This window comes from Capricornis sumatraensis, chromosome 2 (genome assembly GCF_032405125.1).
Source record: "Capricornis sumatraensis isolate serow.1 chromosome 2, serow.2, whole genome shotgun sequence".
Taxonomy (NCBI): Eukaryota; Metazoa; Chordata; class Mammalia; order Artiodactyla; family Bovidae; genus Capricornis; species Capricornis sumatraensis.
The window spans coordinates 208,782,182-208,809,538 of NC_091070.1; the positions used below are offsets into that span (position 1 = coordinate 208,782,182).

Consider the following 27,357-nt stretch of genomic DNA (forward strand, 5'->3'; position numbering starts at 1 on the left):
TCTAGTCAAGGCTATGGTTTTTCCAGTAGTCATGTATGGATGTGAGAGTTGGACTATACAGAAAGCTGAGCACCGAAGAATTGATGCTTTTGAACTGTGGTGTTGGAGAAGACTCTTGAGAGTTCCTTGGACTACACAGAGATCCAACCAGTCCATCCTAAAGGAGATCAGTCCTGGGTGTTCATTGGAAGGGTTGATGCTGAAGCTGAAGCTCCAATACTTTGGCCACCTGATGAGAAGAGCTGACTTATTTGAAAAGACCCTGATGCTGGGAAAGGTTGAGGGCAGGAGAAGGGGATGACAGAGGGTGAGATGGTTGGATGGCATCACCAACTCAATGGGCATGAGTTTGGGTAGGCTCCTGGAGTTGGTGATGGACAGGGAGGCCTGGCATGCTGCAGTTCATGGGGTCACAAAGAGTCGGACACGACTGAGTGAATGAACTGAACTGAACTGAACTGAACTGATTTCTTTCTTAGGCTGGAGAGTTGGAGATGGAACAGAAGAGGAAAGAGACAAACTGGAAATGTTTCCTTGAGTAGGGGACCCCACTGCTTTTTGCACCTTCCCTGTCCTTTTTCTTGAGAGCAGGGCTTGACCCTGATTGCTCTGGAGCAATCTTGGTCTTCTTCATAAAGGAGATCTTCTCTGTTTATCCAGGACAAATGTACTTTCTGCATCTGTATAAATGGAAGAGATAAACATTTCAGCCCCTAGATGTGTGACTTTCAACCACTTGGCGGTGGAGGTTGCAGGGAAGTTGGATCTGCTCCCTGGAAGACCACTTCTCTATATTTGGATGTTGAATTAAACTTCTCAGCTCCACCATGTATTCTGTCAGCATCCTGGAGACAGTGAGGTAGAAGTAGAGAGAAGCATCCTTGCTATCATTACCTCAGATGGGATTTGAGAGGAGTAGCAGAGAAAACTGGAGTTTCTGGAAGGGTTCCAGGACCCTCCACTCTTATTCCAGGGAGTAAGGCTGATTGTCTTCTGGAGACTTGAATATTTGGATCTTGGTTATAGGCTGAAGGGGCATGCAGAGAGACTTGGGCTGAGAATCAGTGCAGCAGCAGAAAAGTCCCAGGTCCAGTTGAAAATAGAGGGTCCTGACCCTGGTAGGTTCAGCACCATGGAAAGAAACAAGACTGCCATTAATCCTTGGTCTCATAATTAAGTACCATGGACAGAACCCCCTGAAGCATCCCCCACAGCGCGCAGGCTTGCCGTTCTATGGAGGGATCTAACCTGGTTCCTGGTTGACTGCCTCTAGCACTTAAAGCTCACAATAAACCACGGTTCAGTTTCCATCTGAAGCCCTCCTGAATTTCTTTCCTGAGGTGTCTATTCCACAGCCTCCTGGTGAGAGTGGAGTTGCCTTAGAGCGACTCTTATTAAGATCCAGCTGATTTGCATATATCTGGATACACAGGGGGCCTCTCCGTTCTGCTTTTATTATGGATGAATTGTTCAGATGAAGAAAGACAAGGTTTATTTCACTTCTTTTCCTCTTCTTTCCCTTATTCCTAGGGTCTTGATCTGGTGATTTCTCCGAGAAGGCTGCAGGAGTGTGTGATAGGAGAGGTGGGAAACAGACTTCAGACAACCAGGGATTTGTTGGCTCATTCTATGTGGTTTTCCTCGGATAATTTCCTCCATCTTCTTGACTTCTGAATGATCCTTGTGAGGATCACAGGGAGGCTGCATTTTGTTTTAGCACATGGGGTCAGAACCTCTGGGTTGAAGTCCCTGGAGTTCAGGGAAGAAGCCATGGCTGGAGCCTTAGAGACTGCAAAAAGGATGGGACCCCGTTTTGAAGAGAGGGATGAGGAGTGGTTGAGTGAGGACTCATTTTGAAATGAAAGGAGTCCTGGGTCTCTAAGCAGCTTCTAAAAATACCATCTCCCAGCGCTGGGGAAAGGGGGAGGGGAAAATCGAGCGTGTAGAGAATAAAGATGGGAAGGAAGTGGGGGTGTAAGAGCCCTTCTTCAGGTAGATCTGATTTCAGAGCCTCCGCCTGCATCCAACGGCCGGCAGGATGCCACACCTCCGAATGCTTCCTCAGCGAGCTTCGGTCTTCTTTGGTCCCGAGCCTCAGCCTCTCCTGATCACCCTTCTTTGTACCGGCTAAGGAACTCAATTCTTCCCAGCCTCTCTTCCTACTGTTGCTGTCCAGCAAATAAGTCTGTGAGTAAGCTTGTACACACACCACACACATACACACACGAAGTAACACATGAAAGTGGCTTGTAAATGACCAGTGCCCTATGATGTCAGAAATTTTCATTCTGTTTGGTGCTCATGGAGGTATGGACTGTGCAGAGACAGGGTGATTCACTCAGGTATTCTCAGCACAGAACATGGCACCCAGTGAGTGTTGGCTGAGGGTGTGGAATACATATATATAAAACACACAGACATCCAGGCCATGCAGAACTCACATTCATTCTCAAGGCTTCTCTGGCTAATATAGCCTCCAAAGGAGAGGGGTTAGGCCCCCCAAGAAAAGAGCTCTGAAAAGCCACAGGGTGGGTGGAGCTTTTTCTGCTCACGTTCAGTCCAGACGGTGGCGCTCAGTAGCCGCCTCCCTCATCCTGGAGGGCTCCAGCCCTTCCCACCAACAACGCCTTAAACCCTCAGCCAGCACATAAATGACCTTCACAAGACAGAGGTCGTGCTCCACGTTTCCTTTCGACTCCTTCAGGGCTGGGTGAACTCTGTGAGGATTACTCCTCCTCTCTCGCTGATGCCTGGGAGTCTGGCCGCTGCTTTCCTCATGAGTCCCTGGGGTGGGCGGAAAGCGTTTATAAAGGGGGGAACTCCAGGCTCTGAGCAGACTGGGGAAAGGGGTGGTCGCGGAGAGGGCTGCCTGTGTCCTGGCTGCAGAAGTAAGAACCTGGGGAACCAATCGTTCATGCAAAATCTATCAACCGCCCATCCCGGCGTCCACATGGCCCCCCAGCCTCAGAAGAGCTGCTGGTAGGGTGGCACTGTGTCTTCCACTTTACTCTCCTTTCTCGTGTAGCTCTCGGGGTCGTGCTTGGCCTCTTCCTCCCCAGTGTGTGTGTGTGTGTGTGTGTGTGTGTGTGTGTGTGAGAGAGAGAGAGAGAGAGAGAGAGATGAAGGCGGAGAGAAAGGGGGCGGGGTGGAGCCACGAGATGCCGAAAGCTGCAGATACAGGAAGACAAGGGCTAGAAGATAGAGGAGCTTCCCAGAGCTTCGGGTCGGGACACCAGTCTTCAAAACCTCCTGCAAGTCCTGGGTACTAGGGGTCTTGCAGGTTAGCTCAGAGGCTGTAAGTGTCGCTGCCTCGCCGCGGTTTGCTCCTCCTTAAGCCACGCCCACATTGCCTGTTTCTCAGGAATGAGAGGCTAAGGTTCAGCGCTCTGGGCCACCTACGGCAGGTCATCCCTCTCCCCATGAACCGAACCGGGTCTCAGCGCTGCCCCACCCGCCATGGTTTGGAGACTGGCGGGACCCCTTCCTTCTCCCCCTCCAATTTGCTGTTCCGCCCCTGGCCTATGAAACTCCACCTCTCCACCTTCTCCTGGCGGGGATTGGTGGGCTTCCCGAGGTGGTACATAGGGATTGGTGCCCATGGATGATGGTCACCGGCGAGATCCCGCCCCCCAGCCAGCGCTAGGGTCTGGGGGCACTGCTCAGCGGTGCTGGGGCTGGCGCGGCTTGAGCCGCCGCCGCACTGACAGCTCGGTGTGCGGACCATGGAGACTGGCGCCGGCCCACATCCGCTGCGCCTGTTCATCTGCCTGATGCCGCTGGGTCTCGCCTTGCTTTTGGGGCCGGGGAGGCCAGGGACCGCCGAGGAAGGTGAGGAGACTGCTGGCTGTTTTGGAGGCTTAGATGCCAAAAGATAGGAAGCTGAAGAACCGGGGTGCTTGGGGAAGGAGTCGTACGAAGAGACTGGAGTCTGTATTGGGGTCTGAAGCAAGCGGACAGAGAGAAGCAAAGAACTGGAGAGAGAGGAAAAAGGTGGCTAAGCAACGAAGAAGAGAGGAGCACTGAGGAACTCGGGGGCTGGAGACCTGGGAGGCTGGGGAAGAAAGAGACCAGGAACCGTGGGAGCCAGAGGCGACGGTTCAGGGGCCGGTGAGACGGACAGGCTGAGCAATTGGAGGTGGAAGGTGTGGGGGCAGGGAGATGCGGAGGTGAAATCTCCCCGGAGGAGACGGGATGGAGCCGAAACAGTGGGGAGTCTAGGGGATCTCTGAGTGGCGAGCGCTGGTGGGGCGACGAGGGCGGGCGGTCTGGTGGCGAGTGTGGCTGAGAGGGCGTGGGGTGGGGGATTGGGGGAAAGAGTCTGGGAGCTGTCCGACGTGCTGACCCGGGAGCTGTCCGCAGTGCTGAATTTCGAGTGTAGACTAACCAGCGCAATCTGCGTTGCCGGGTTCGGGGGTGCTCGCTGTACCAGAGACCGCGTCTTGCTTCTGACCCTGAATTTGAGGGGGCTGTACACTCAGTTAAATCCAGAGGCGTAATATCCAGGTGCAGGAGCTGGAGGAGCTGGAATCTGAGGCGTTGGCCTCGGGGTTTTTCTGGGCGCTAGATCTCTGATGCTTTCCAATATGCAATTCCGATGTGCTGTCGGTTACACCGAAATCGGGAAGCTGTCAGTGGTCCTGTCCGTTGTCGCTGACACCTCTGGGGCCAACCCCCTTAAAGGGCTCACCTTGGAGCCACACCCCCTTGCTTAAGCTCCAGATGAGTAATCTTCAAAGATTTGGGGATGGCTCTGAGCTGCTGCTGTGCTGTTCTAACCAGTGTTTCTCTGGGACCCACACTGACAGCAGAATTCAGACTGCAGGTCAGACGCCTCATGGGGGACGAAAGTGACCACATGCATCTCTGGTTTAGAAGGGGTCATGGCTTTATATATTAAAGGAATCCTGATAATCTTTCAAAAGCAGGGGAGATGACAGCCTCTGGGAAAGGGGCTGGCTAAGGAGGTAAAGACTTCTACTTCTTTCGCTGCTGGCAGGGTCTCTCTACGTTTTCCCCAGAGGCCCTGGGAGCCAAACTAAAAAGTTCAAGTCTCCCCGATCCCTGGTGACCCCAGACCTCAAAAGAACCCATGAGTATGAGTGAATTCAGGAATGTGTACAAGAATTCTCAGATATGATCACTTTCTCCCTCTTCTTGACACTGTTATAATTTGAGAGATCTGGGAAGGTGGGGGGTCACTGATCCCCCCATTTTAGAGCCAATCTTAGAGCACATGTCATGGATTCCATGCCAGGCTGAATAATGACTCTCCAAATATTTCCATACCCGAATCCCCAGAACCTGTGAATATTATCATAAATGGCAATAGACTTTGCAGGTGTGGCTAAGGATCTTGAGATGATCTGATTACAATCACAATGGTCCTTATAAGAGAGCCACAGAAGTCAGAGTTAGAGAAGGAAACAGAGGCTGGAATGACGTGTTTTGAAGATGGAGGACGGGGCCACAAGCCAAGGAATCCAGGTGGCCACAAGAAGCTAAAGGAGGCAAGGAAATGGATTCTCCCCTTTGAGCCTCCAGAAGGGACCAGTCTTTCCAACACCCTGACTTTAGACCAGTGAAACCGATTTTCAACCTCTGACCTCCAGAACTGTAATATAATAAAGTTTTGTTGTTTTAAGCCACCAAATTTGTGGTAATTTGTTACAGCAGTCACAGAAAACTAATACAGGCTCCCTTCCTAATCATTGTGGCTACCTTTCTTTAGACTAGACCTACTCATGCCTTCTCATGGGGCTATATGAAGTGAGAAAAACTTGTCTGTATCCTGCACCACATTCTCTGTTTTCTCAGTCAGCAAATTTCAAGTGAACTCACCAAAGGTTCTTACCCCTCCCACCCCGAACTTTCTGATATTTCTGTTCTTCCCTCTCTCTAGTCATCCTTTTGGATTCCAAAGCTTCCCAAGCTGAGCTGGGCTGGACTGCACTGCCAAGTAATGGGGTAAGTGTAAACCTTTCCCTCTCTGTCCCAAGGAGCTCCTGGTAGTCCAGGACTCAGCCCCTTTATCTCCCCGTGGCTACATCAGATCAAAATGCTCCTGAGAGCATGTAGTCTCCAGCAGCCCTGGCTTCAAGCCAGAGTGGCCTATTAGAAAATGTTGACTCTTCAGTCAGACCGCAAAAAAAAAAAAAAAAGTGATAAGAGAACTGGGTGTGTCTAGGAACAGACAGCATCTGGATGGAGCCAATGCTGGATGGTGCCTTGCACCCAGTAGTTCCACTAAGCAATGCTGTTGATTGATAAATTGACAGGATAAGCAAGACTTGGAATCCTAAAAGAGGCTTGGAAACTTGGGGTAATGGGGGGAGATGTGATGGTGTGACAGCAGCAGCTTGGTGTTGTGGAAAGAGCACAGGGTGGAGAGCAAGGAGACTCTCTACTTCTGCTATAAGAGGACGTGTCTATCCACTCAAGTCATCCCTCTCTGGAGCCTGTTTCCCTGTCAACTGGACCTCAGTTGTCTGCAAGGTTTCTCCCAGCTCTGCGTCTTATAATTTCAGGGGTGTGTATGGGGAAGGAGGGGAGAAGGGAATGCAAAATGATGGGGAAGGGGGACTTCAGCCCCAGTCAACTCCAGGGCTCGACCTCTTGGGGGCGCCTTGTCTCTGAGCTGCCCACATGTTTGTTCGCTTCCCCAGTGGGAGGAGATCAGCGGCGTGGATGAGCACGACCGTCCCATCCGCACATACCAGGTGTGCAACGTGCTAGAGCCCAACCAGGACAACTGGCTGCAGACTGGCTGGATCAGCCGCGGCCGCGGGCAGCGCATCTTCGTGGAGCTGCAGTTCACACTGCGTGACTGCAGCAGCATCCCTGGAGCCGCGGGCACCTGCAAGGAGACTTTCAATGTCTACTACCTGGAAACCGAGGCCGATTTGGGCCGCGGGCGTACCCGCCCAGGTGGCAGCCGGCCCCGCAAGATCGACACAATCGCGGCAGACGAGAGCTTCACTCAGGGCGACCTGGGTGAGCGCAAGATGAAGCTGAACACAGAGGTGCGCGAGATCGGCCCGCTCAGCCGGCGGGGTTTCCACCTCGCCTTCCAGGACGTGGGCGCATGCGTGGCTCTAGTCTCTGTGCGAGTCTACTACAAGCAGTGTCGCGCCACGGTGCGGGGCCTGGCGGCGTTCCCAGCCACCGCAGCCGAGAGCGCCTTCTCCACGCTGGTGGAGGTGACCGGAACGTGCGTGGCACACTCAGAAGGGGAGCCCGGCAGCCCCCCGCGCATGCACTGCGGCGCCGATGGCGAGTGGCTGGTGCCCGTGGGCCGGTGCAGCTGCAGTGCGGGATTCCAAGAACGCGGTGACGTCTGTGAAGGTATCCAGCGCCCTGGGGGGTGTGGTGTGGGAGTGTAGCCCGCAGGTGGCAGTTGGGAGAGAGTGTGTCCTAGATGAAAGAGGCAGGAGGGGGAGTGAGGAAGTCATGGGGTATGGAGCTGGGAGTCCTGCCTTTCTGTGGGGCTTCCAGTGGGTGCAGCCGGACCAGTGAGTGAAGTTAATGAGAGATGGATTTGACTCCATACAAGCAGGCGTCAGGAACCTGTATTTCAGGCACCATGATAAACACCTCACATAGACCTTCTTATTTATTCACAGCAATAAAAGCATCTTTATCCCTGTTTTGCAGATAAGGAAACAGAGGCTCAGAGAGATTAACACCTCACTTGGCAATTAAGAAACAGGGAACTGAGTTTTAAATCCAGATTTGCCCAACTCTCAGGTTCTTTCTACTACACCATGCTGCCTCCCCTGTGCACAGGAAAGAACTCTACAATAGCCCAACTCTGTTAGCTAGAGGCTGCTGGGATTGGTTACATTAGAGGGAGTGAGCTCCCTGTCACCAACAATATACAAGTCCGAGGCTAGCAGGAGGATTCTTGAGCTGGAGAGAGAGATTGGGAAGTTGCACTAGGTCACTACTAAGATCCCACCCAACGCTCTGAACTAGAGTCACTGTGCCCCCGGGGGAGATCCTTCATGTTAGGGGTTCTTTTAGACTCACTGGTCTGTGGGGGCCCCAGGAATAGGTCTCACCTTCTCTATCTGTAGCTCTGAGGACTGAGGGTAAGAATGGGGTGTGGACCATGTGCACTTAATGAAGAAAGGCCAAGTGATGCTTTTTCTAAGCCAGGTCCTTCTCTTGGTGCCAGGGCAGCAAAAATGAATCAGGCATAATCTCAACTCTTGAGAAATTCATAGTCTAGGTGGAAAGATGTAAACATTTAAAAGTCACAACAGGATGATGTATGAACTAATAGAGAGATTGATACAGTGGTGGGAAGACAGTGGGAGAAGTGACTAAACTTGCTCTCATTCCTTTGTTCAGTCATCCATTCACCATGAGTTGAGAACACCTCACCTGCATTTATTGAGGGTGTGTGATATGTTTATAAATGAATGTCACCATCTTTTCCCTGGGGCTCTTGTGGTTCAGTAACAGACTTGGAGATAAAACTTTTCTGGGCTCTTCAGGAAAGGTTGGGATCCACTCCTGGGCTCTCCAAACCTGTATTTCTACATGGTCTACTTACCCCATGGTCTGCAGTGACCTCTAGTGTTTCTATCACTCGATTAGGAACTTCTTGAGCTCAGACAATGGGTTGTATTATCTTAGCAGCTCCAGTGCCCATAATGGGACATATGGTAGGTGCTCAATGGAAATGTGCTGGGTGAGTGAGCAGTTAGCATAAAGAGTGATATATATCAATAGAAATCTGAGGAAGCCTGGAGACAGGAGAACCCAATTCTAAGTGCAGAGTCGATAAGGCCTTTCTTCCAGGTAGCCAAGAGAATTCTGAGGCAAGAGACTGTGTATGTAGAAGGGTGGAGGCAGGCGAGAACATGGCATGCTTGGGGCTCAGCAAGTCAGCATGGATACAGAAGAGGGCATTTGGGGATGCGTGGGTGAAGGGGCTGGAGAAGAGGAGCAGCAATTCATGAAGGGCTTGAGTGGGGATAAAGAAGGGATAAAGAGCTTAGACTTTATGCTTTAGACCACTAGGGAGAGTTAGAAGCAGAGATTTGACAAATTCAGATTTGTATTTTCAAAATATCCCTCGAGCTGCAATTACAAAGAAAAAGCTGGAGAAGGAAGGATTAGAGGCCAGAAGTTGAGGAAGAAGATGATGTAAGGGTCCAGGAGAAGGAGCACGGGTTCTGACCAAGGCAGTAGCAGAGCTCACTGAGTGACAGGATGGATGTGATAACCAGAACCTCCACAGCACTTGGTGACCATTCATTTCAAAGGAGGAAGGAGTCCTTTTTGACTGATCTGCATCCAGAGGATGGAATGGACAGATGGTAATTCACTGGAGTTGAGAACACAGGGCATGAATGCACATAAAGAATTGATGGTGTCCATGCTGGGAGGGATTGGGGCCAGGAGGAAAAGGGGACGACAGAGGATGAGATGGCTGGATGACACCACCGACTCGATGGATGTGAGTTTGAGTGAACTCTGGGGGTTGGTGATGGACAGGGAGGCCTGGCGTGCTGCAGTTCATGGGGTCACAAAGCGTTGGACACGACTGAGTGACTGAACTGAACTGAACTGATGGTGCACTCAAACAGAGGTAGCTAGAAAGTGGGTCTGGAGCTCAGCAACAGAGAGACAGATGCTACCTGAAGCTATAGGTTTGGTTGAGATAGACCCAGGAGAATGTATGGGAACAGCAATATACAAAGGGGAGCTACAAGGAAGACTGTGAGGCAGTGATCAGAGGCTGGAGGAGAGTGTGATTTCATGGCAGCCAAGGATGATGGAGGGCCTCCTGGGTGGCTCAGTGGTAAAAAATCTGCCTGGCAAGCAGGAAACCTGCGTTTGTTCCCTCGGTCAGGCTGACCCCCTGGAGAAGGAAATAGCAATCCACTCCAGTATTCTTGTCTGGAAAATCCCATGGATAGAGGAGCCTGGCAGGCTACAGTCCATGGGGTCAAAAAAGAGTCGGACATGACTTAGCAGCTAAACAGCAACAAGAGTGATGGAGGTTCCAGGAGGAGATGGCCTGCAGTGTTGGTGAGCCATGAGGTAATGCAAGGGTCAGTCGATGTCTGCTTAGTGGCCCTGGTTAGAGCAGTTTCAGCTGAGTAATGGAGGTCTTACCAGCTGCAGCAGGTAAGAGGATGAAGGAAATTGAAGAGCTAAAGGCAGGGAATGTAAACACTCTTTGGAGGCTGGGTCTGAAAGGGGAGAAGAGGGCATGATGTCTTAAGGAGGACATTGGGTGGAGAGAGGATTTTTTTTACTGTAAATGAGAGGGAGCCTTGTTTACACAGGAGGTGGGGAGCCAAAGGGGTACCAAGTTGGGGGAGGCAGTCAGCCTCCAGGGAAGAAGTATTTTATTACTGATGTGGATCAGAATTGCTGATGCACACTGCTAACAAAAAGCAGGCCGCGTTTGAGTCAGTTTTATTGGTTTTAAATACAGTGCCCTGCTGCCCATACCTTAAATGGACTGCTTTTACGGCACTACTCTCTGTACTGTTACCAGAAATGGCTGATAGAGAAGAGAATTACCAACCGATGGCCTCTCTTCTCTCTGTGGGTTAGGAGGGGGCACCTGTACCAGTGGACAGAGGAATCTTGCTCTGCTTTACTCACTCTGCTTTACTGCAGCTCCAGAGCCTAGAATAGCACCTGGCTTATAGCCAATGCTGAAAAATTGTTGAATGAATGGATCAAGGACTGGAGGAGGGGATTTAGATATACATTTTAGGCAATCACACACACACACACAGACTCAGGAACCCAATCCCACTTCTGACTTTGAGTACAAAGGCCATTTGTAATAGCATCAGCTCTGCCCTGGGGAGTAAGGACATGGCGAGGGTGCCAGGTAAAGCTTCACAAGGGAGATATTATTTTGAGCTAGGACTTGGAGAAACATAGGCATTTGCCAGGAGAGAAGTTGCATAAGACACCATGGGACAAGACGCAGAGGTGGAAAAGGAAAAGTTCGGTGTGGCATGGGTGGGGTCGGCACTTGGGAGCTGTTGGAGGGTTTCAGAAAGGAAAATGTTCGTCAGGTTTGTATTTAAGAAGGGAAGGCCTTGCAAGTGTTTTGTGTGGCTATTACAGAGCCCTCTCTGAAGACAAGCAGACACAGAGGCATCTCTCTTTAACGACCATGACTCTTCCTGCTCCTCTCCCAGCCACCAGAGGAATTATTGAAAGACGTGGGGTTCCCTTGGTGGAAAAAGTCAGAGTGTATGACTCGTGTCTTCAAACCTCTGTAGGACTGCCCTGGAGCAGAGCGACCCAAGCAGACATGCTGAGGCTCCACAGGGTACGTCAAGTCCCCGCGATGGAGAGGCATGAGGCGGGTTACATGCAGGGAGGCTGATTTGGGTTCAGCATGAAGGCATGCGTGCTCAGTTGCCAAGTTGCCAAGTTATGTCCAATTCTTTGCGACGCCAAGGACTGTAGCCCGCCAAGCTTCTCTGTCCGTAGAATTTTCTAGGCAAGAATACTGGAGCAGGATGCCATTTCCTTCTCCAGGGGATCTTCCTGACCCAGGGATAGAACCTGTGTCTTCTGCATTACAGGTGGATTCTTTACTACTGAACCACCTGGGAAGCCCCACCACCTGCTTACTGAATGCTAATGTGAGCCAGGTGGCAATTTAACAGCTGTGACTTGCTATTCCCACTCCCCTAAAGAGCCCCCCTACAGGGCGCAGAGGACTGCACTCAGATCCCAGCTCTGCCTGGTACTGAGAGGCTGTGAGAAGTTCTTCAATCTCTCTGGACTCCCCCTTTCTTCTTAGAGCTGGGGGAAAGTACCCTAGGGGGCTGCTGTGAAATTTAAATGGAAGCACTTTCAAACTGCCAGCATTGTTCAACAGAGGCCGCCTCAGAAGGAGATGGGGTCCCATTACCAAGTATCTGAGCAGAGACTGTGGTTCCTGCTGGGAAAGCTGCTGGAAGATGGGCCAGAGGGCGTTCGACTAGAGGACCCCTGAAATTCTGACTCGGACCGTGAGGAAGAGAGGGAGGGGTCCGGTACTCAGGAATCCCTTCCTGAGTCTGCCCCTCCATACAACCTCTTCTAAACAGAGCCTCTCAAAGTAGATATAAGCAATGCTGTCTCTGATTGGACCACCCACCTCTGGGACCCCAGACACACATACACACGGTGAAAGGAGCCTCCCACGTTCTTTCCCTCCTGCTGTGTGATCCTGCAAACACGTCCCTCTCTTACTTCCCAATGGAGGGGGGCAGGCCATGCTTAGCGTTTGCATTTGTCTGGTTTCTTGAGGCCAGAGAGGCATAGGAAGTAGCAAGGCTAACACTGGAACCCAGGCCTCCGGAGTCCGAGCCTGACTGCTGTTGCCCAGACCAGATGTTAGCGAGCCCCGTGCTTTGTTCCGAAGGCAGGGACTTCCAAAGGCTCCTGAGCTTTGGAGGCCCTGCCCAAAGCTGCCCAAAGCCCAGGGCTCTAGGCAAGAGGGACCCATCGCCAAACCTAAGCCTCCAGATGAGAACCCTCAGCCTTTACCCTCTTCTCCCAGAGAGCTGGAAGTTCTTCCCAAGGGCTAGTCTGAATCATTTCTGTCGTACTATGTCTTTTTGGGGTTCGAGAGCCACCAGTCTTGCACAAAAAGCTAAGCCAGAGGAGAGGGATAAAGAAATCCTGGCAGGGACAGGGAACCAGGTGAGGACCACCCAAGCTCTGAGAGGAGGGCCAGCAGCCATTGCCTCCTCCCTCCTGGCCCAGCTGGTGAGAAACTTTTTAAAGTGGGTGTTTAGCATTTTCCACTTTAGGCCTGTGCTGGAGGAAGAGTAATTACTATCATTAGTGTGTGCAAACATGGGCTCAGCAGTTTGCATCTTTTATCTCAATTCTCTAACCACCTTTTTGAGGTAGGTATTCTATGCAAGGGTCAGAGAAGTGGACCAATGTGCCCAAGGCCACACAGCAAATAAGACGTGTAACTCAGCTGCAAACCCAGGTAGTTTAGATATAAAAGCCTGTGCTTCTAACCACTGACTTCTAGGGGAGGTGAGGGAAGTGAGAGAAGCAAAGTAACTGAGGAGGTGTCAGAACCAAGGAACTTTCATGGTCCCTCTTCTCCCTCCACTTGAGTGGCAGGCTCCACTCCTAAATGGGGGCCAAGTGCGTCAGTAGAGGATTTATGATGCATTCACCCTCAAACAGTGGAGGTGGGAGGATGAGCTCTGACAAGTGTGTATGTGTTTGTGTGTGACAGTGTTTCTAACAGGGAGTGTGTGGGTGTCTGTCCTTTAGTAACTGGGAAACAACCCTCAGAGGCCTCTCCCTTCTGTCCTCACATCAAAACTGGAAAGCCTGGCTCCTTTTCTTCTAGTGGGCATTAGGGCAGTGTGGTGTGGGCTCTGAACCAGTCGGCTGCGGTTGGAATCCCTCCATTTACTAGCTGTGGGACATCTGGCAAGTTACTTAACCTCTCTGAGCCTTAGTTCCCTCATTTCTAAAATGAGGATAAAGTGCAAATCTCACAGGTTGTTATGAGCATTCAGTGAATTACTAAAAGCAGCAACGCAGCCCCACCCCAATCAGGAAAGTGGAGGAGAGGCTGTGGTGTAGCCCCTTCCTCATGTAGTTCCTCCCCGCAGCCTGTCCCCCAGGGTTTTACAAGGTGTCCCCGAGGCGGCCCCTCTGCTCACCGTGCCCAGAGCACAGCCGGGCCCTGGAAAACGCGTCCACGTTCTGCGTATGCCAGGACAGCTATGCACGCTCGCCCACCGACCCGCCTTCAGCGTCCTGCACCCGTAAGTCCAGCTCCTGAATGCCTTACCACGGGCAGAGGGTGGGGGGCGGTCTGCAAAGGCGGAATCGAGGCGTGGTGAGGGCAGGGGCTCCACGCTGGGGAGCGCCAGGGGGCTCCACGTGGGGGGCCTGCCCCCCAGACAGCAGAGTTGAGGGAGGGGTGGTGACCACAGTCTGGGGCCTGGGGATGGAAGACCCAGGGCAACAGAGAGAGTCTAGACGAAGGGATGAGGTTAGGCTTGTTGGGGGATCACCCTGTGGCCCGCCGCCCACCGCTCCCGCCCTCACCTGTCTTAACTCTCCAGTCAGCAGGGGGACTCCCGCCCCTTACACCCTTGGGTCCCCAGATCCGTACCCTCATCCCCTCACTAACGTCCACCCACCCCATCACTGACCGCGCCCCACTCCCACATCCCGCCCGTCCCCGGCCCACGCCCCTCCCCTCCCCATCCCGCCCCAGCACTTACTGGCCCCGCCCTCACTGGCCCACGCCCCTCCCATTCCCGCCCGGCCCCGCCCTTCACTGGCCCACGCCCCGCCCCGCCCCCGCCCTCCTCTACTCCTGGGCCGCCCACCCCAATCCCTGACTGCGCCCACCGGTCTCCCCCAGGGCCGCCGTCAGCGCCGCGGGACCTTCAGTACAGCCTGAGCCGCTCGCCGCTGGCGCTGCGGCTGCGCTGGCTGCCGCCGGCCGACTCGGGCGGCCGCTCGGACGTCACTTACTCGCTGCTGTGCCTGCGCTGCGGCCGCGAGGGCCCGGCGGGCGCGTGCGAGCCATGCGGGCCGCGCGTGGCCTTCGTGCCCCGCCAGGTGGGGCTGCGGGAGCGCGCCGCTACGCTGATGCACCTGCGGCCCGGCGCGCGCTACACCGTTCGCGTGGCCGCGCTCAACGGAGTGTCTGGCCCGGCGGCCGCCGCGGGAGCCACCTACGCACAGGTCACGGTCTCCACCGGACCGGGGGGTAAGGTCTTCCGCACCCGGCGCGCTCCCCTGTCCAGCCCACCGCGAGCATCCCCACAGCCTGCAACCACCACATATAAACTGCGATCGCTGGTCTTACACAAAAATCCCCGACCCCGGCGACCCCCACCGAGGTCAGCCCCCCTCCCGAAGGCCAGGCAGGAGGGCTGAAGATGCTGAAGACTGTGCCTGCGGGCCACAGAGGTTATGAATGTTCAGCGAGTCTGCGGGAGCCAGTGCGCGCTCCTCCCACACCCAACTCTGCAGTTCCCGGGAAAAAGAGGTGGAAGATTCTGCAGTCTTTTGCCCCCTCTGTCCAAAAATTTCAGTGGGAAGCCGAGTCATACCTCCTTATTTCCTGTCTCAGAAAGAGGGACCCTGTGTGTGTCCCTTGGCCTCTACAAGGATTCTGCTGCCTGACCCTCTTTCCTGGTCCTGGAAAAGAGCAAGGAAGCACGGAGGGTCGGAGGGTAGGGGCAATAGAATTCACTGGCCAACACATAACAGTCCCTTTTGGGAGTCTGGAATTTAGATGAATAAGTGAAGACCTGCACTCCTTTAAATATCACACCTTCCTCATTCTTGACTTTTATTAATACTTTTGATTTGTCTCACTCAGTTGGGGTACAGCTTCAAGTAATCATTCAAGTATCCTTTGCAAGAAATGAGTCTATGATTTCTGAGTCTTTTCATGTCTGAGAAGATAGGATCCTTTTGTGACTCTGCCTCTTTGTCTAATGGCAGTTGTGTTGCAGAGAAGTCTGAGGCCAGAGTAATTTTCGTTGTTTTGTAGGTAACTTGGGTACAAAGGTGTACACACATGGATGTTTGTATAATTCTTTAGCCTACTGGTGAAAATGAAATCTGACAAATATTGACCTCTTTTCATTGAGTTTGGCTATACCATTGTAAAACTTTCAGTCTGCGTACCTCTTTTTATTTCTGAAAGTTTTTTTCAGTTATTGCTTTGACTAGAACCTCTGATAACTCCAGTCTCTCTCTTAAGAATCTTTCTAAACCTTGAGTTGTACATCCATTTTTCTGATTCTGAAATCTTGTCACTTCCTTTGTCATTTTCAGCTCTCAGTCCATTTCCTCTGCCTTTTGGGAGAGGGTTCCCAACTTGTCTGGTTTTCTGGAGGAACAGTTGTTTTGTTTTGTTTTTAAATTATCCCTATCTAACATTTGCTGTTGCATTTACATTTAACAGTTTTTTTCTGTCTTCTTTTTTTTGGCTGCCCTGTGTCTTCATCGCTGTGTGTGGGCTTTCTCTAGTTGTGGAGCACAGGGGCTACTCTCCCCTGTGGTGGCTTCTCTTGCTGGGGCACGCAGGGCTTTAGGGCCCTCGAGCTTCAGTAGCTGTGGCGCAAGAGCTTAGTTGCCCATGGTAAGTGAGATCTTCCCAGACCAGGAATCATACCTGTGTCCCCTGTATTGGCACTGGGCCATCAGGAAAGTCCTGCATTTACATTTAAAAAATTCAGTATAGAAAATGAAAGAAAGCGCCCAGAATCCTGTTATCCAGAGATTAACACAACTAGTAATATCTTGGAGTATTTCCTTCCACATTTTTTTCCATATTTATATCCATACCTAGAATTATCTACTATAAATTCCCTTTTGCATAATATATGCAACACAAATTTTTATGTCATATTTTGATATACAGGGATTTAAAAATCATGTTAAGGAAATAATCTTCTGCCTCCATTTTATTAATAAAAACACTAAGCTTCCACTGATGGAGGGCTGCCCTGTGTTGGGTACCATGCAATATGATTTTCTACATTAATTCATTTAAATAGAATTATAATCATCTTTCAGATGATAAAACTGAAGTCTGAGAGGCCAAGTGAATTATCCAAAGTCAGCCAGAACTTGTCTATTACCAAAGCCCTGCTTTTAGCTCCTTGGCCATATAACGCTTTTGCTTAAAAAAAAAGTCAGCAATGGATGTTAATTTTGCAAAATGCTTCTTAAGCATCTTTCCAGATGACCACATGTTTTTTCTCCTTTGAACTTTTGATATGATGAATTCTGCTAATGGATTTTACAATGTGATTTTCTGCATTCCTAGATTATACCCTACTGCAGATGAGTGCATTATTCTTTTAATATTTGCTGAATTAATTTGCTTATATTTTAATATTTCCCATCTACATTTATGAGAGAAATTAGTTTTTGTGTTCTTTGTCAAGTTTTAGCATTTTGGTAATGCTGGCTTTGAAAAAGGCATCAGGGATAATCTTTTCTTTTTCTCTGCTCGGGAATAGTTTTTTTTTTTTTTTTTCGGGGATAGTTTAGATAGCATAGTTATATTCTTTGAAGACAGGCAGAACTGCCTGGGAAACTGTACTTTTTTAGTGGGAAAGTTTGCTGATGGCCCAGTCTTTTCTGTAACTTCCTTTTGAATCAGTTTTGTTAATCTGTACTTCCACAGAACATATTTTGATGATCTTTTTCTAACTTATTAGCCCAGAAATGTTTATTTAAAAACTTTCTGTAGTATCTAGAGTTTACTTTCTCTTTTTTCATATTGTGCCCTGTGATTTCTTTTTTAAAAATTATTCTTGGAAGGAATTTATTTTATTGGTTATAACAGATAACCAGATCTTGAATCATCAATTCCACTGCTCTTTACTTTTGTCAATTATTTTATGATTTTCTCTTTCTTGATACCATCGTCCTGCTTTCCTGAGGTCTTTTTCTAGGTGACTTCAGTGCTTAGTTGTTATAGTTTTAATATTTTAAGCCTAAGAAATTTCCTCTGAGTATAGCTTTGGTCACATCTAGTATGTTTTTATACATTGCACATTGTTCGTATTGTCTTTTTCTTTGTAGATATAATTCACATACCATAAAATTTCACATACCTTTTAAAGTGTGCAATTCAGTCATTTTTTCCTATGCAACTATCACAGACTAATTCCAAAACATTTTCATTACCCCCAAAAGAAACCCCATTAACAGTCACTCCTGATTGCTCTCACCCACCCTAGCCCCTAATAACCACTAATCCACTTTCTGTTTCTATGGATTTTCCTATTCTGATCATTTTATAACGATGGAATTATACAATGTGTAGACTTTTGTGTCTGGCTCTTTTTCACTTAGCATAATGTTTTCAAGGCTTGTCCATGTTGTAGCATGTATCAGAATTACGTTCCTTTTTATGGCTAATATTCCATTGTGTGGATATACCACAAGTTTGTTCAGTCATTCATCAGTTTATGGGATTTGGACTGTTTCTGCTTTTTGGTTATTAGAGTAATGCTGCTATGAACATTCATGTACAAGTTTTGTGGAAACATAAGTTTTCAGTTCTCTTGGGTATATACTTAGGAGTGGAATTGCTAGGTCATATGGTGTCATAGATTGAATTATCTCCCCCAAATTCCTATATTTAAGCCTTAACCCCCAGTGTAACTGTATTTGGAGATAGGGCCTTTAAGGAAATAATTGATGGTAATGAGCCCACCTTTGGCCTCCTGATGGGAAGAGCTGACTCTTTGGAAAAAACCCTGATGCTGGAAAAGACCAAAGGCAAGAGGAGAAGTGGGGAACAGAGGATGAGATGGTTGGATGGAATCACTGACTCAATGGACATGACTTTGAGCAAACTCAGGGAGGTGGTGAAGGACAGGGAAGCCTGGTGTGCTGCAGTTAGTTCATGGGGTCGCAAAGAGTTGGACATGGCTTAGCAACTGAACAACAGCGAGATCATAAGGGAGAGGCCCAAATCCCAGGGACTTACAAGGTGTCCTTACAAGAAAAGGAACACATACCAGAACTCATTTATGCCCTTTGTCCATATACAGGGGAAAGGACAGGTGAGGATACAGCAAGAAGGTGGCTGGGAGCAAGTCAGGAGCAGAGCCCTTACCAGAATACAAATATGAATCTGTAAGCATTATCTGGAATTTTAGTTTTAGAACTGTAAGAAAATAAATTTTTGTTGTTTAAGCCACCCAGTTTGTAGTGTCTTGTTATGGCAGTCTGCATGGACCAATATATATGGAAACTTAAAAAAAAAAATCTTTTTGAGGAGCTGCTTAACTTTTTGAGGCATTGCCAAACTATCTTCCAAAGCAACTGTACCATTTTACATTCCCACCAGCAATGTACAAAGGTTCCAGTTTCTCCACATCCTCACCAACACTTGCTTGTCTTGCTGATTACAGCCATCCTAGTCAGTGTGAAGTGATACTTCACTGTGGTTTCAGTTTATATTTCTGTAATGACTACCGATGTTGAACTTCTTTTCAATGTGCTGGGTTTTCTTTTTGTCATTGAGTTATGAGGTGTTTTGGTTTTTTTTTTTTTTGTCTAATATATACATATATTCTGGATACCTTTGTATTACTTCCTTGGATTGCAGTAACAAATTTCTAAAAGTTGGATGGCTTAAAACAAACTTACTGTCTCATGCTTCTGGAAGCGAAGTTTGAGATCAAGGTGTCAGCAGGACCACGCTCTGTGTGACTGTTGTAGGGGAGAAGGGCTCCTTCCTTCTAGCCCTTGGAATTAGCTGGCAGTCCTTGGCCTTTCTTGGTTCACAGATGTATCACTCCAGTCACATGGCCCTTGTTTCCGCATGTCTTCACGTCATCTCCCCTCCATCTCAGAGACAGAGTGTCTGTCTCTGTGTCTGAACTTCCTCCCTTTCAGAAGGACATCAGTCACACTGGATAAGTCCCAGCTAAATGACATCGCGTTGACTTGATTACCTCTGTGAAGACCATATTTCCCAATAAAGTCACATTCTAGAGGTACTGGACATTAGGACCTCAACATATCTTTTTGAGAGAACACAATTCCATACATAACAGCCATCATACACATGATTTGGAAATATTTGCTCTGTGGATTGTCACTCGCTTTCTTTTTGGCAATTGAGGCATAATTGACATATAACATTAATTTTAGGGATACAACACAATGACTTGACATCCATATATACTGCAGGGTGATCACCACAGTAAGTCTAGAACATCCATAACCATCTATAACCACACACAGTTATAAATTGTTTTCCTTATGATGAGATCTTTTAAGACCTACTCTCAGCAATTTTCAAATATACAATATAGTATTTTTAATCGTAATCGCCACACTAGTTACCACCCTGTACATTACATTTCCAGGACTTATTTATTTTATAACAGGAAACGTGTCCATTTTGACCACCTTCACGCATTTTGTCCACCCTCACCCCCGGCCTCTGGCAACTAGCTGTGTTCCACTTTCTTGTTTTGTCTGAGCCCTTGGCAGTCAAAGCACGGAGTTCTAACCACTGGACCATCAGGGGATTCCCTGTCCTTCACTTTCTTAGTACTATCCTTTGAATCTCAACATTTTAAATTTTGATGAAGTCCAGATTGTTTTTTTTAAGTTGCTTGTGCTTTTGGTTTCATATCTAAGACACCATTGCCTGAATCAAGGTCGTAAAGATGTGTACCTATGTTTTCTTCTGGTATTGTCGCTTTGACTAAAAGTGTTTTGGAGAATGTTTTAATTTCTGGATGACTTATTTTGTTATCTTTTTGTTTCTGATTTTACTGCTTCATGTTTAGAGAAGGAGGTTTGTACACTGTTTACATTTTTATTTTATTTGTTTGCTGCATGGTTTGTGGGCTCTTAATTCTGCAACTAGGGTTTGAACCCAGGCCCTGGCAGTGAAAGCACCAAGTCCTAACCACTGGACTGCCAGGGAATTCCCTACAGAGTTTCCCTTTTAAGGAGCTGGTGGAATTTTCTCTGTGGGTTAAGATATGGTGACCATTTTAATGATTCCATGGCTACTTTGAAGCAATGCGTACTTCGGGGGTTTTTTGGTATTGCAGTGTTCTCTCTCTCTCTCTCTCTTTCCTCATACATACTAAGTACTATATTACTCAATTTTTCTATCTCCTTCTTACTGTCTGCTTGATGTTCCAAAGACTAAGAAGTTTAAGCTTCCCATTCTGCTTGTGATTTTGTTAAATTCCGTGTACTTATAATGACTGTTAAATATTTCAATTTTGCTAACGCATTTTTAGTTTCCCTACAAGCATTTCTCACCTTCTCCACTTTTATCTCATGTCATCCTGTTTCTTTTTCTTCTCCATCTGTTTTCCCTTCATTGCCTTCTGCTTCTATTTCAAGAGGCTGTGTTTTCTTTCATCTTCTTGAAGATGCCAAACAGTCTCCTTACTTGTTCTTCTAACTGTCATATTAATCACTCTTCAAGATCTGTTTCTCCTGAATTTTCAGAATAATACTTTTTTTTTTTGCTAATTCAGAAATTTTTTTTCATATGCCCATTTTCTTAGTTTTTTTCTCTTTACTTATTCTTGAACAAGGAAATAGCTGATATTTGCCCAAAAAAACCCCAAACCAAACCAAGACCATGACACATGAATTGTCCTTTGGATTGGTTTGTGAAGCTTTCAGCTGCAAGTAAGCCGCAAGTAACGATGCAATTCAGTGCAAGTGACCTTTGACTGAAATGACTTTGTAGCTTACCTAAGAAGAGTAAAATTAGAGCTTGGTTAATTCAGCAACTGAACAGCGCTCTCAAGGACCCAGGTTCTTTCTTTCTCTGCAGTCTTCTGTGCTTATAATCTAGACTGGCTCCTTATGGTGGCAAGATGGATACAGCCACTCCAGACATCACACCTGCCATCCAGGGCAGGAAAATAACTGTTTCTTCCTTGTGGGTGTCTTTTTAAGAGCAGGAAGCCTTTCCCAGGCACTTCCTTGGTGGTGCAGTGGTTGAGACTTTGCCTTCCAGTGCAGGGGGTACGGGTTCCATCCTGGGTTGGGGAGTTAAGATCCCACATGCCTCGCAACCAAAAAACCAAAACAAAAAAGCAGAAGCAAAATTGTAACAAATTCAATAAACACTTTTTTTTTTTAAAGTAACCTTTCCCAGAATCCCTCGTCCTCTTAGGTGATTTCTCCTTTTCTTGGCCAGAATTGGATAATGAATCTAACCCTGATCCAATTTTGGCAAAGGGAATGAGTGCACATGAATGTTTTGGGACAATCAGAATCAACCTGAGTCATCTGAGGGGAGACAGTAGACCCTGAATCCAAAACTGGGCTTGGTCAGCAGGAAAGTGGGGCATGACTGTTGAACAGCCAGTTTCTGCTGGACTCTTGGCCCCACTCGGGTGCCGGCTGAACTGCATAACAAATGTACGGTGGGAGAGCAGGTGCTTGGGCTCTGTTTTTAGCTTCATTCTCAGGGTTTATCAGGCTTTCACCTAACATCACTCTGCGGGGCTGAAATGGAGCCTTCTCCTATCTCTATATCCTGGCTATCTGATAACATTCAGAAGATGTAGTTTTAAAAAATGGCACTCCTGGCTCTTTCCTATCTCTGCCCTCCGTCTGTATCTCCAAGAGGTTGCGCCCCTTCCTAGGATGTCCCATCACTCCTCTTCCCTTTGTACCTGCATCTTTTCTGGGAGCTGCCGTCTCCAAGTATATCTAGGCTGAGAGGCCCTCTCAGGGGATAGGGGAAGCAACTCTGCAGTGAAGTGATGGCTGTGCGCTCATTGTCCAGTCGACAAAGACCTTGCTTTTTTTTTTTTTTTTTTTAAAGGGTCAGACAGTGGGAGGAAGGATAAAGGATCTTTCAAGTTATTTTTAGGATGGGAGGCAATGTCACTCTGTGGGCAGCATAGCCTGGGGGTTCACTACAATTGTATTTTTCAGTCCAGTCCCACTGGCTTTATCATAGGTGGAAATATGCCACTCTACTCCCCATCCCCCGATTCTGGCAATTAGCTGTCAAGACTCATTCATGGTGACATTTCTGTGTTTTCCATATATTTGTGTTTTAATTAGTATTTGGAGGAGAGAACGATTAATGGGGGCTGTTAGATGGTGACCATTTAAAACTGGAAGCCCTGTTTATATGCTTTTCAAATACAGCTCCTTACGCCCTTGTCTCCGTTTCCTTGACTCCTTGCTACCTGCTGTTTTGTTCTTGTTCAGTCACTAAGTTGTGTCCAACTCTTTGTGACCTCATGGACTGCAGCACACCAGGCTCCTCAGTCCTTCGGTATCTCCCAAAGTTTGCTCAAATTCATGCCCGTTGAATTGGACAAGGCGGTGCTATCTAACCATCTCATCCTCTACCACCCCTTCTCCGTTTTGCCTTCAGTCTTTCCCAGCATCAGGATGCAATGAGTTTGCTCTTTGCATCAGGTGGTCAAAGTACTGGAGATTCAGCTTCAGTATCAGTCCTTACAGTGAGTATTCAGGGTTGATTTCCTTTAAGATTGACTGGTTTGATCTCCTTGCAGTCCAAAGGACTCTCACAGGTCTTCTCCAGCACCACAATTTGAAAGCATCAATTCTTTGGCACTCAGCCTTCTTTATGGTCCAACTCTCACATCTGTACATGACTACTGGGAAAACTATAGCTGTCACTATATGGACCTTTGTCAGCAAAGTGATGTCTCTGCTTTTTAATACACTGTCTTTGTTTGTCATAGCTTTCTTTCCAAGAAGCAAGTGTCTTTTAATTTCATAGCTGCAATCACTGTCCACAGTGATTCTGGAGCCCAAGAAAATAAAATCTATCACTGCTTCCACTTTTTCCCCTTCTATTCACCATGAAGTTATGGGACTGGATGCAATGATCTTCAATTTTGAATGTTGAGTTTTAAGCCAGGTTTTTCACTCTCCTCTTTCACTCTCATCAAGAGGCTCTTTAGCTCCTCTTCACTTTCTGCCATTAGAGTGGTAACATCTGCATATCTGAGGTTGCTGATATCTCTTCTGTCAATTTTGATCCTAGCTTGTGATTCATCCAGCCCAGCATTTTGAACAATGTACTCTGCATAGAAGTTAAATAAGCAGGATGACGATATACAGCCTTGACGTACTCCTTTCCCAATTTTGAACCATTCTGTTCCATGTTTGGTTCTTGACCCAAATACAGGTTTCTCGGGAGACAGGTAAGATGGTCTGGTATTCCCATCTCTTTAAGAGTTTTCCAGTTTCTTGTGATTCTCACAGTCAAAGGCTTTAGCATAGGCAATAAAGCAGAAGTAGATGTTTTTCTGGAATTCCCTTGCTTTCTACATGATCCAGCAAATGTTGGCAATCTGATCTTTGGTTCCTCTGCCTTTTCTAAACCCAGCCTGTACATCTGAAAGTTCTCAGTTCACATACTGCTCAAGCCTAGCCTGAAGGATTTTGAGCATAACCTTGCTAGCATATGAAATGAGTGCAACTGTACACTCAAAGAATGTTTGACCATTCTTTGGCATTGCCCTTTTTGGGGTTGGAATGAAAACTGACCTATTCCAGTCCTGTGGCTACTCCCTGCTGTCTACTTTCTCTGAATGCCCTGAAGACACTAGAAACCTCCACATTGTTAAAGCCAGTGACACTGTGAATTGTTTTGTTACCCGTCTTTGCTCTGCATATGACACTGCCAACCAGCATCTCCTTTTGCTGGTAAATGTGGTATTGAGTGCTTGTTCTATGCTAAGCTCTTTATATGTTATTAATTCACAAAATTCTCAAAGCAAGTATGAAGAGGTCATTATTGTTTCCCATCTATGTGTAAGGGAACTGAGGCTCTTGCTTGTGGACCAGTAGCTAATAACAGGAAGAGTCATGCGGGAACCTTCCTAAAAGTTCTTTTCCTGGGCTTCTGTAGCCTCATTTGTTCCTGGTTTTTCCTCTCCTCTCTTTGGCTCCTCCTTCCCAAGCTCCTCTTTCTTTGCCTGCCTCTTAAGTGTGGTCATTTCTTGGGCTTGTTTCCTAATAGCTTTGCCTTCTCTCCCTTTCTGCATTGCCCTGGGCAGTTTCATCAAATCACCTTTGAATGGCTCTCAGATCTCCATCTCCCTCCTGGATCCCTTTTGTGAGCCTTGGGACCACTGGTGGGGTTAGCCGCTCATGTCTGACTCTTTGCAACCCCATGGCCTATAGCCCGGCAGGCTCCTCTGTCCATGGGAGTCTCCAGGCAAGAATGTTGGAGTGGGCTGCCAGGCCCTCCGTCAGGGGCTCTTCCCGACCCAGGAATTGAACCTGCGTCTCATGTGTCCCCTGTATTGCAGGCAGGTTTCTTTCCCAGCTGAGCCATCAGGGAAGCCCTGGGAACCACTTACCCATCCGCTTTCCTAGCATCTTCGCTTGGGAAACTCTCTGTTTGACACACATTGGAATCATGGAGAAGCTTTTTAAAAAGATAGTAATGCCTGAATCCCACCCCACAGAAACGGATTTAATTGCTTTGGGTTGTGTGACCTGAGCGTCACTATTTTTTTCTTTATTATGGTAAAAAACATATAACAGGAAATATACCAAATTAACTGTTTTTAGTGTACAGTACAGTAGCATTAACTATATGCACGTCATCATACAACAGACCCCTATAGACTTTTTCATCCTGCAAAATGCAAACTATTAAAAAAAAAAGGAAACTCTATACTTCTTGAGCAACAACTCCTCTTCCCCGCTCCTCCCGGACCCTGGCAACCACATTCTACCTTCTAAGAGTTCAGCTACTTTAGATAGCTTACGTAGAAGTGAAACCATGCAATATTTGTCTCTTTGTGACTGGCTTATTTCACTCAGCATAATGTCCTCACAGTTGATCCATGTTGTAGCATATGATAGGGTTCCCTTTCTTTAAGCTGAGTAGTATTCCGTTGTATGTCTATGTCACTTTTTTTTTTTCTTTCTACCTTTTTGAGACATCATTGACATATAACTCTGTGTAATTCTAAGGTGTGATGATATGGTGCATGTGTGTATTGTGAAATGATTGCCGTGGGAAGGTTAGTTGACACATCCATCCTCTCACATAATTACATTTTGTGCATGGTGCAAACACTGATGATCTGTCTTAGCAGCTTTCAAGTACACCGTGATATACACTAGATCCCCAGATTTTATTCTTTTTATAATTGAAAGTCTAGATCTTTGACCAACATCTCCCTGTTTCCGCCATGTCCTAGCTCTTGGCAAAAATCCAATCTATTCTCTGTTCTCTGAGTTTGGCTTTTCTAGATTCTACGTATAAGTGACATCAGGCAATATTTGTTTCTCTGTTTTATTTTGCTTAGCATAATGCCCTCAGGGTTCATCTGTGCTTTTGCTAATGGAAGGATTTCTTTTTTTTTTTAATGGGTGAATAACATATCATTAAATATATATATATATGATTTTGTCTTTATCCATTCGTCTGTCAGCAGACACTTAGATTGTTTCTGTATCTTGGCTATTGTCAATAACGCTGCAATGAACGTGAGAGTGCAGTAGTCTGTACGAAATTGTGATTTCATTTCCTTGGGCTATATACTCAGAAGAGGGATTGCTAGATCACACGGTAGTTCTATCTTTATTTTGTTTTTTTTTTTAATCAATATTTTTGTTGAAGTATAGTTGATTCACAATGTTATGTTAGTTTCTGCTATACAGCAAAGTGATTTGGTTACATACATTTAAAAAATACTCATTTCCATTATGGTTTATCATAGGATACTGATGAGTTCCCTGTGCTCTACAGTAGGACTGAGTTTTCATCCATTCTCTGTATAAAAGCTTACATCTGCTACCCCTAACCTCCCACTCTGCCCCTCTCCAGACTCTCTCCCACCTTGGCAACCACCAGTCTGGCCTCCGTATCTGAGGTTCTGTTTCACAGACAGGTTTATTTGTGTCATATTTTAGATTCTGCATGTAAGCGCTATTATATCGTGTTTGTCTTTCTCTTTATGACTTACTTAATATGGTCATCTCTAGTTGGATCCTATTTTTATATTTTTATAAAAACCTCCGTATGTTTTCCATAGTGTTTGCACTAATTTACATTCCCGCCTACAGTGCCCAGGGTTCCGGTCTCTCCACAGTCTCACTAACACTTGTTATTTCTGGCTTTTTGTGTTTTTTTTTTTTTTATCCTAACAGGTATGAGGTGATATCTCATAGTTTTGACTTCCATTTCCCTCATGATTAGTGATATTGAACATCTTTTTATGTGCTTATTGGCCGTTTGCACATCTTTGGAGAAATGTCTATTCACATCCTCTGCCCATTAAAAAAATTTATGATTTATTTCTTATTTTGGCTCTGTCGGGTCTTTGTTGCTGTCACGGGCTTTCTCTAGTTGAAGAGAGCAGGGACTACTCTCTGTCGCGGCGTGCAGGCTTCTCGCCGTGGTGGCCTCCCTTGTTGGGGAGCACGGGCTCGAGGGCATAGGCTCACAGCTGTGGTGTGCTGGCCTCACGGCGTGTGAGGTCTTCCGGGAGCAGGGATCGAACCCGTGTCTGTTGCACTGGCAGGTGGATTCTCAACGCTGGACGACCAGGGAAGTCCCTGCCCATTTTTAAATTGGGTTATTTGTGGGGTTTGGTGTTGTTATTGTTGAATTGAAGGAGTTCGTTTTATATTCTAGACATTAACCCCTTATCAGATCTGTGGCTAGTAAATATTTTCCCCTATTCCGCGGGTTGCCTTTTCACTCTGTTGATTGTTTCCTTTGTTGTCCAGACGTTTTTAAGTTTGTAGTGCCATTTGTTGTTTTTACATTTGCTGTCTATGCTTTTTGCTTTTTGTGTCATATTCAAGAAATCTGCCAAATTCAGTATCATGAAGCTTTTCCTCTATATTTTCTTC

The 27,357-nt window shown here is 47.3% G+C and overlaps 1 protein-coding gene across 1 annotated transcript in view; it reads left to right on the top strand.

The window, feature by feature from the left end:
• Positions 1–3,722: 3,722 nt before the first annotated feature.
• EPHA10 (EPH receptor A10) overlaps positions 3,723–27,357 on the top strand; it is a 40,805-nt gene continuing 17,170 nt past the window's right edge. The window contains exons 1-5 of the mRNA XM_068965818.1: positions 3,723–3,828; positions 5,900–5,964; positions 6,663–7,341; positions 13,617–13,772; positions 14,381–14,731. Coding sequence (XP_068821919.1) covers positions 3,723–3,828; positions 5,900–5,964; positions 6,663–7,341; positions 13,617–13,772; positions 14,381–14,731 — 1,357 coding nt within the window. The remainder of the gene's footprint in view (positions 3,829–5,899; positions 5,965–6,662; positions 7,342–13,616; positions 13,773–14,380; positions 14,732–27,357) is intronic.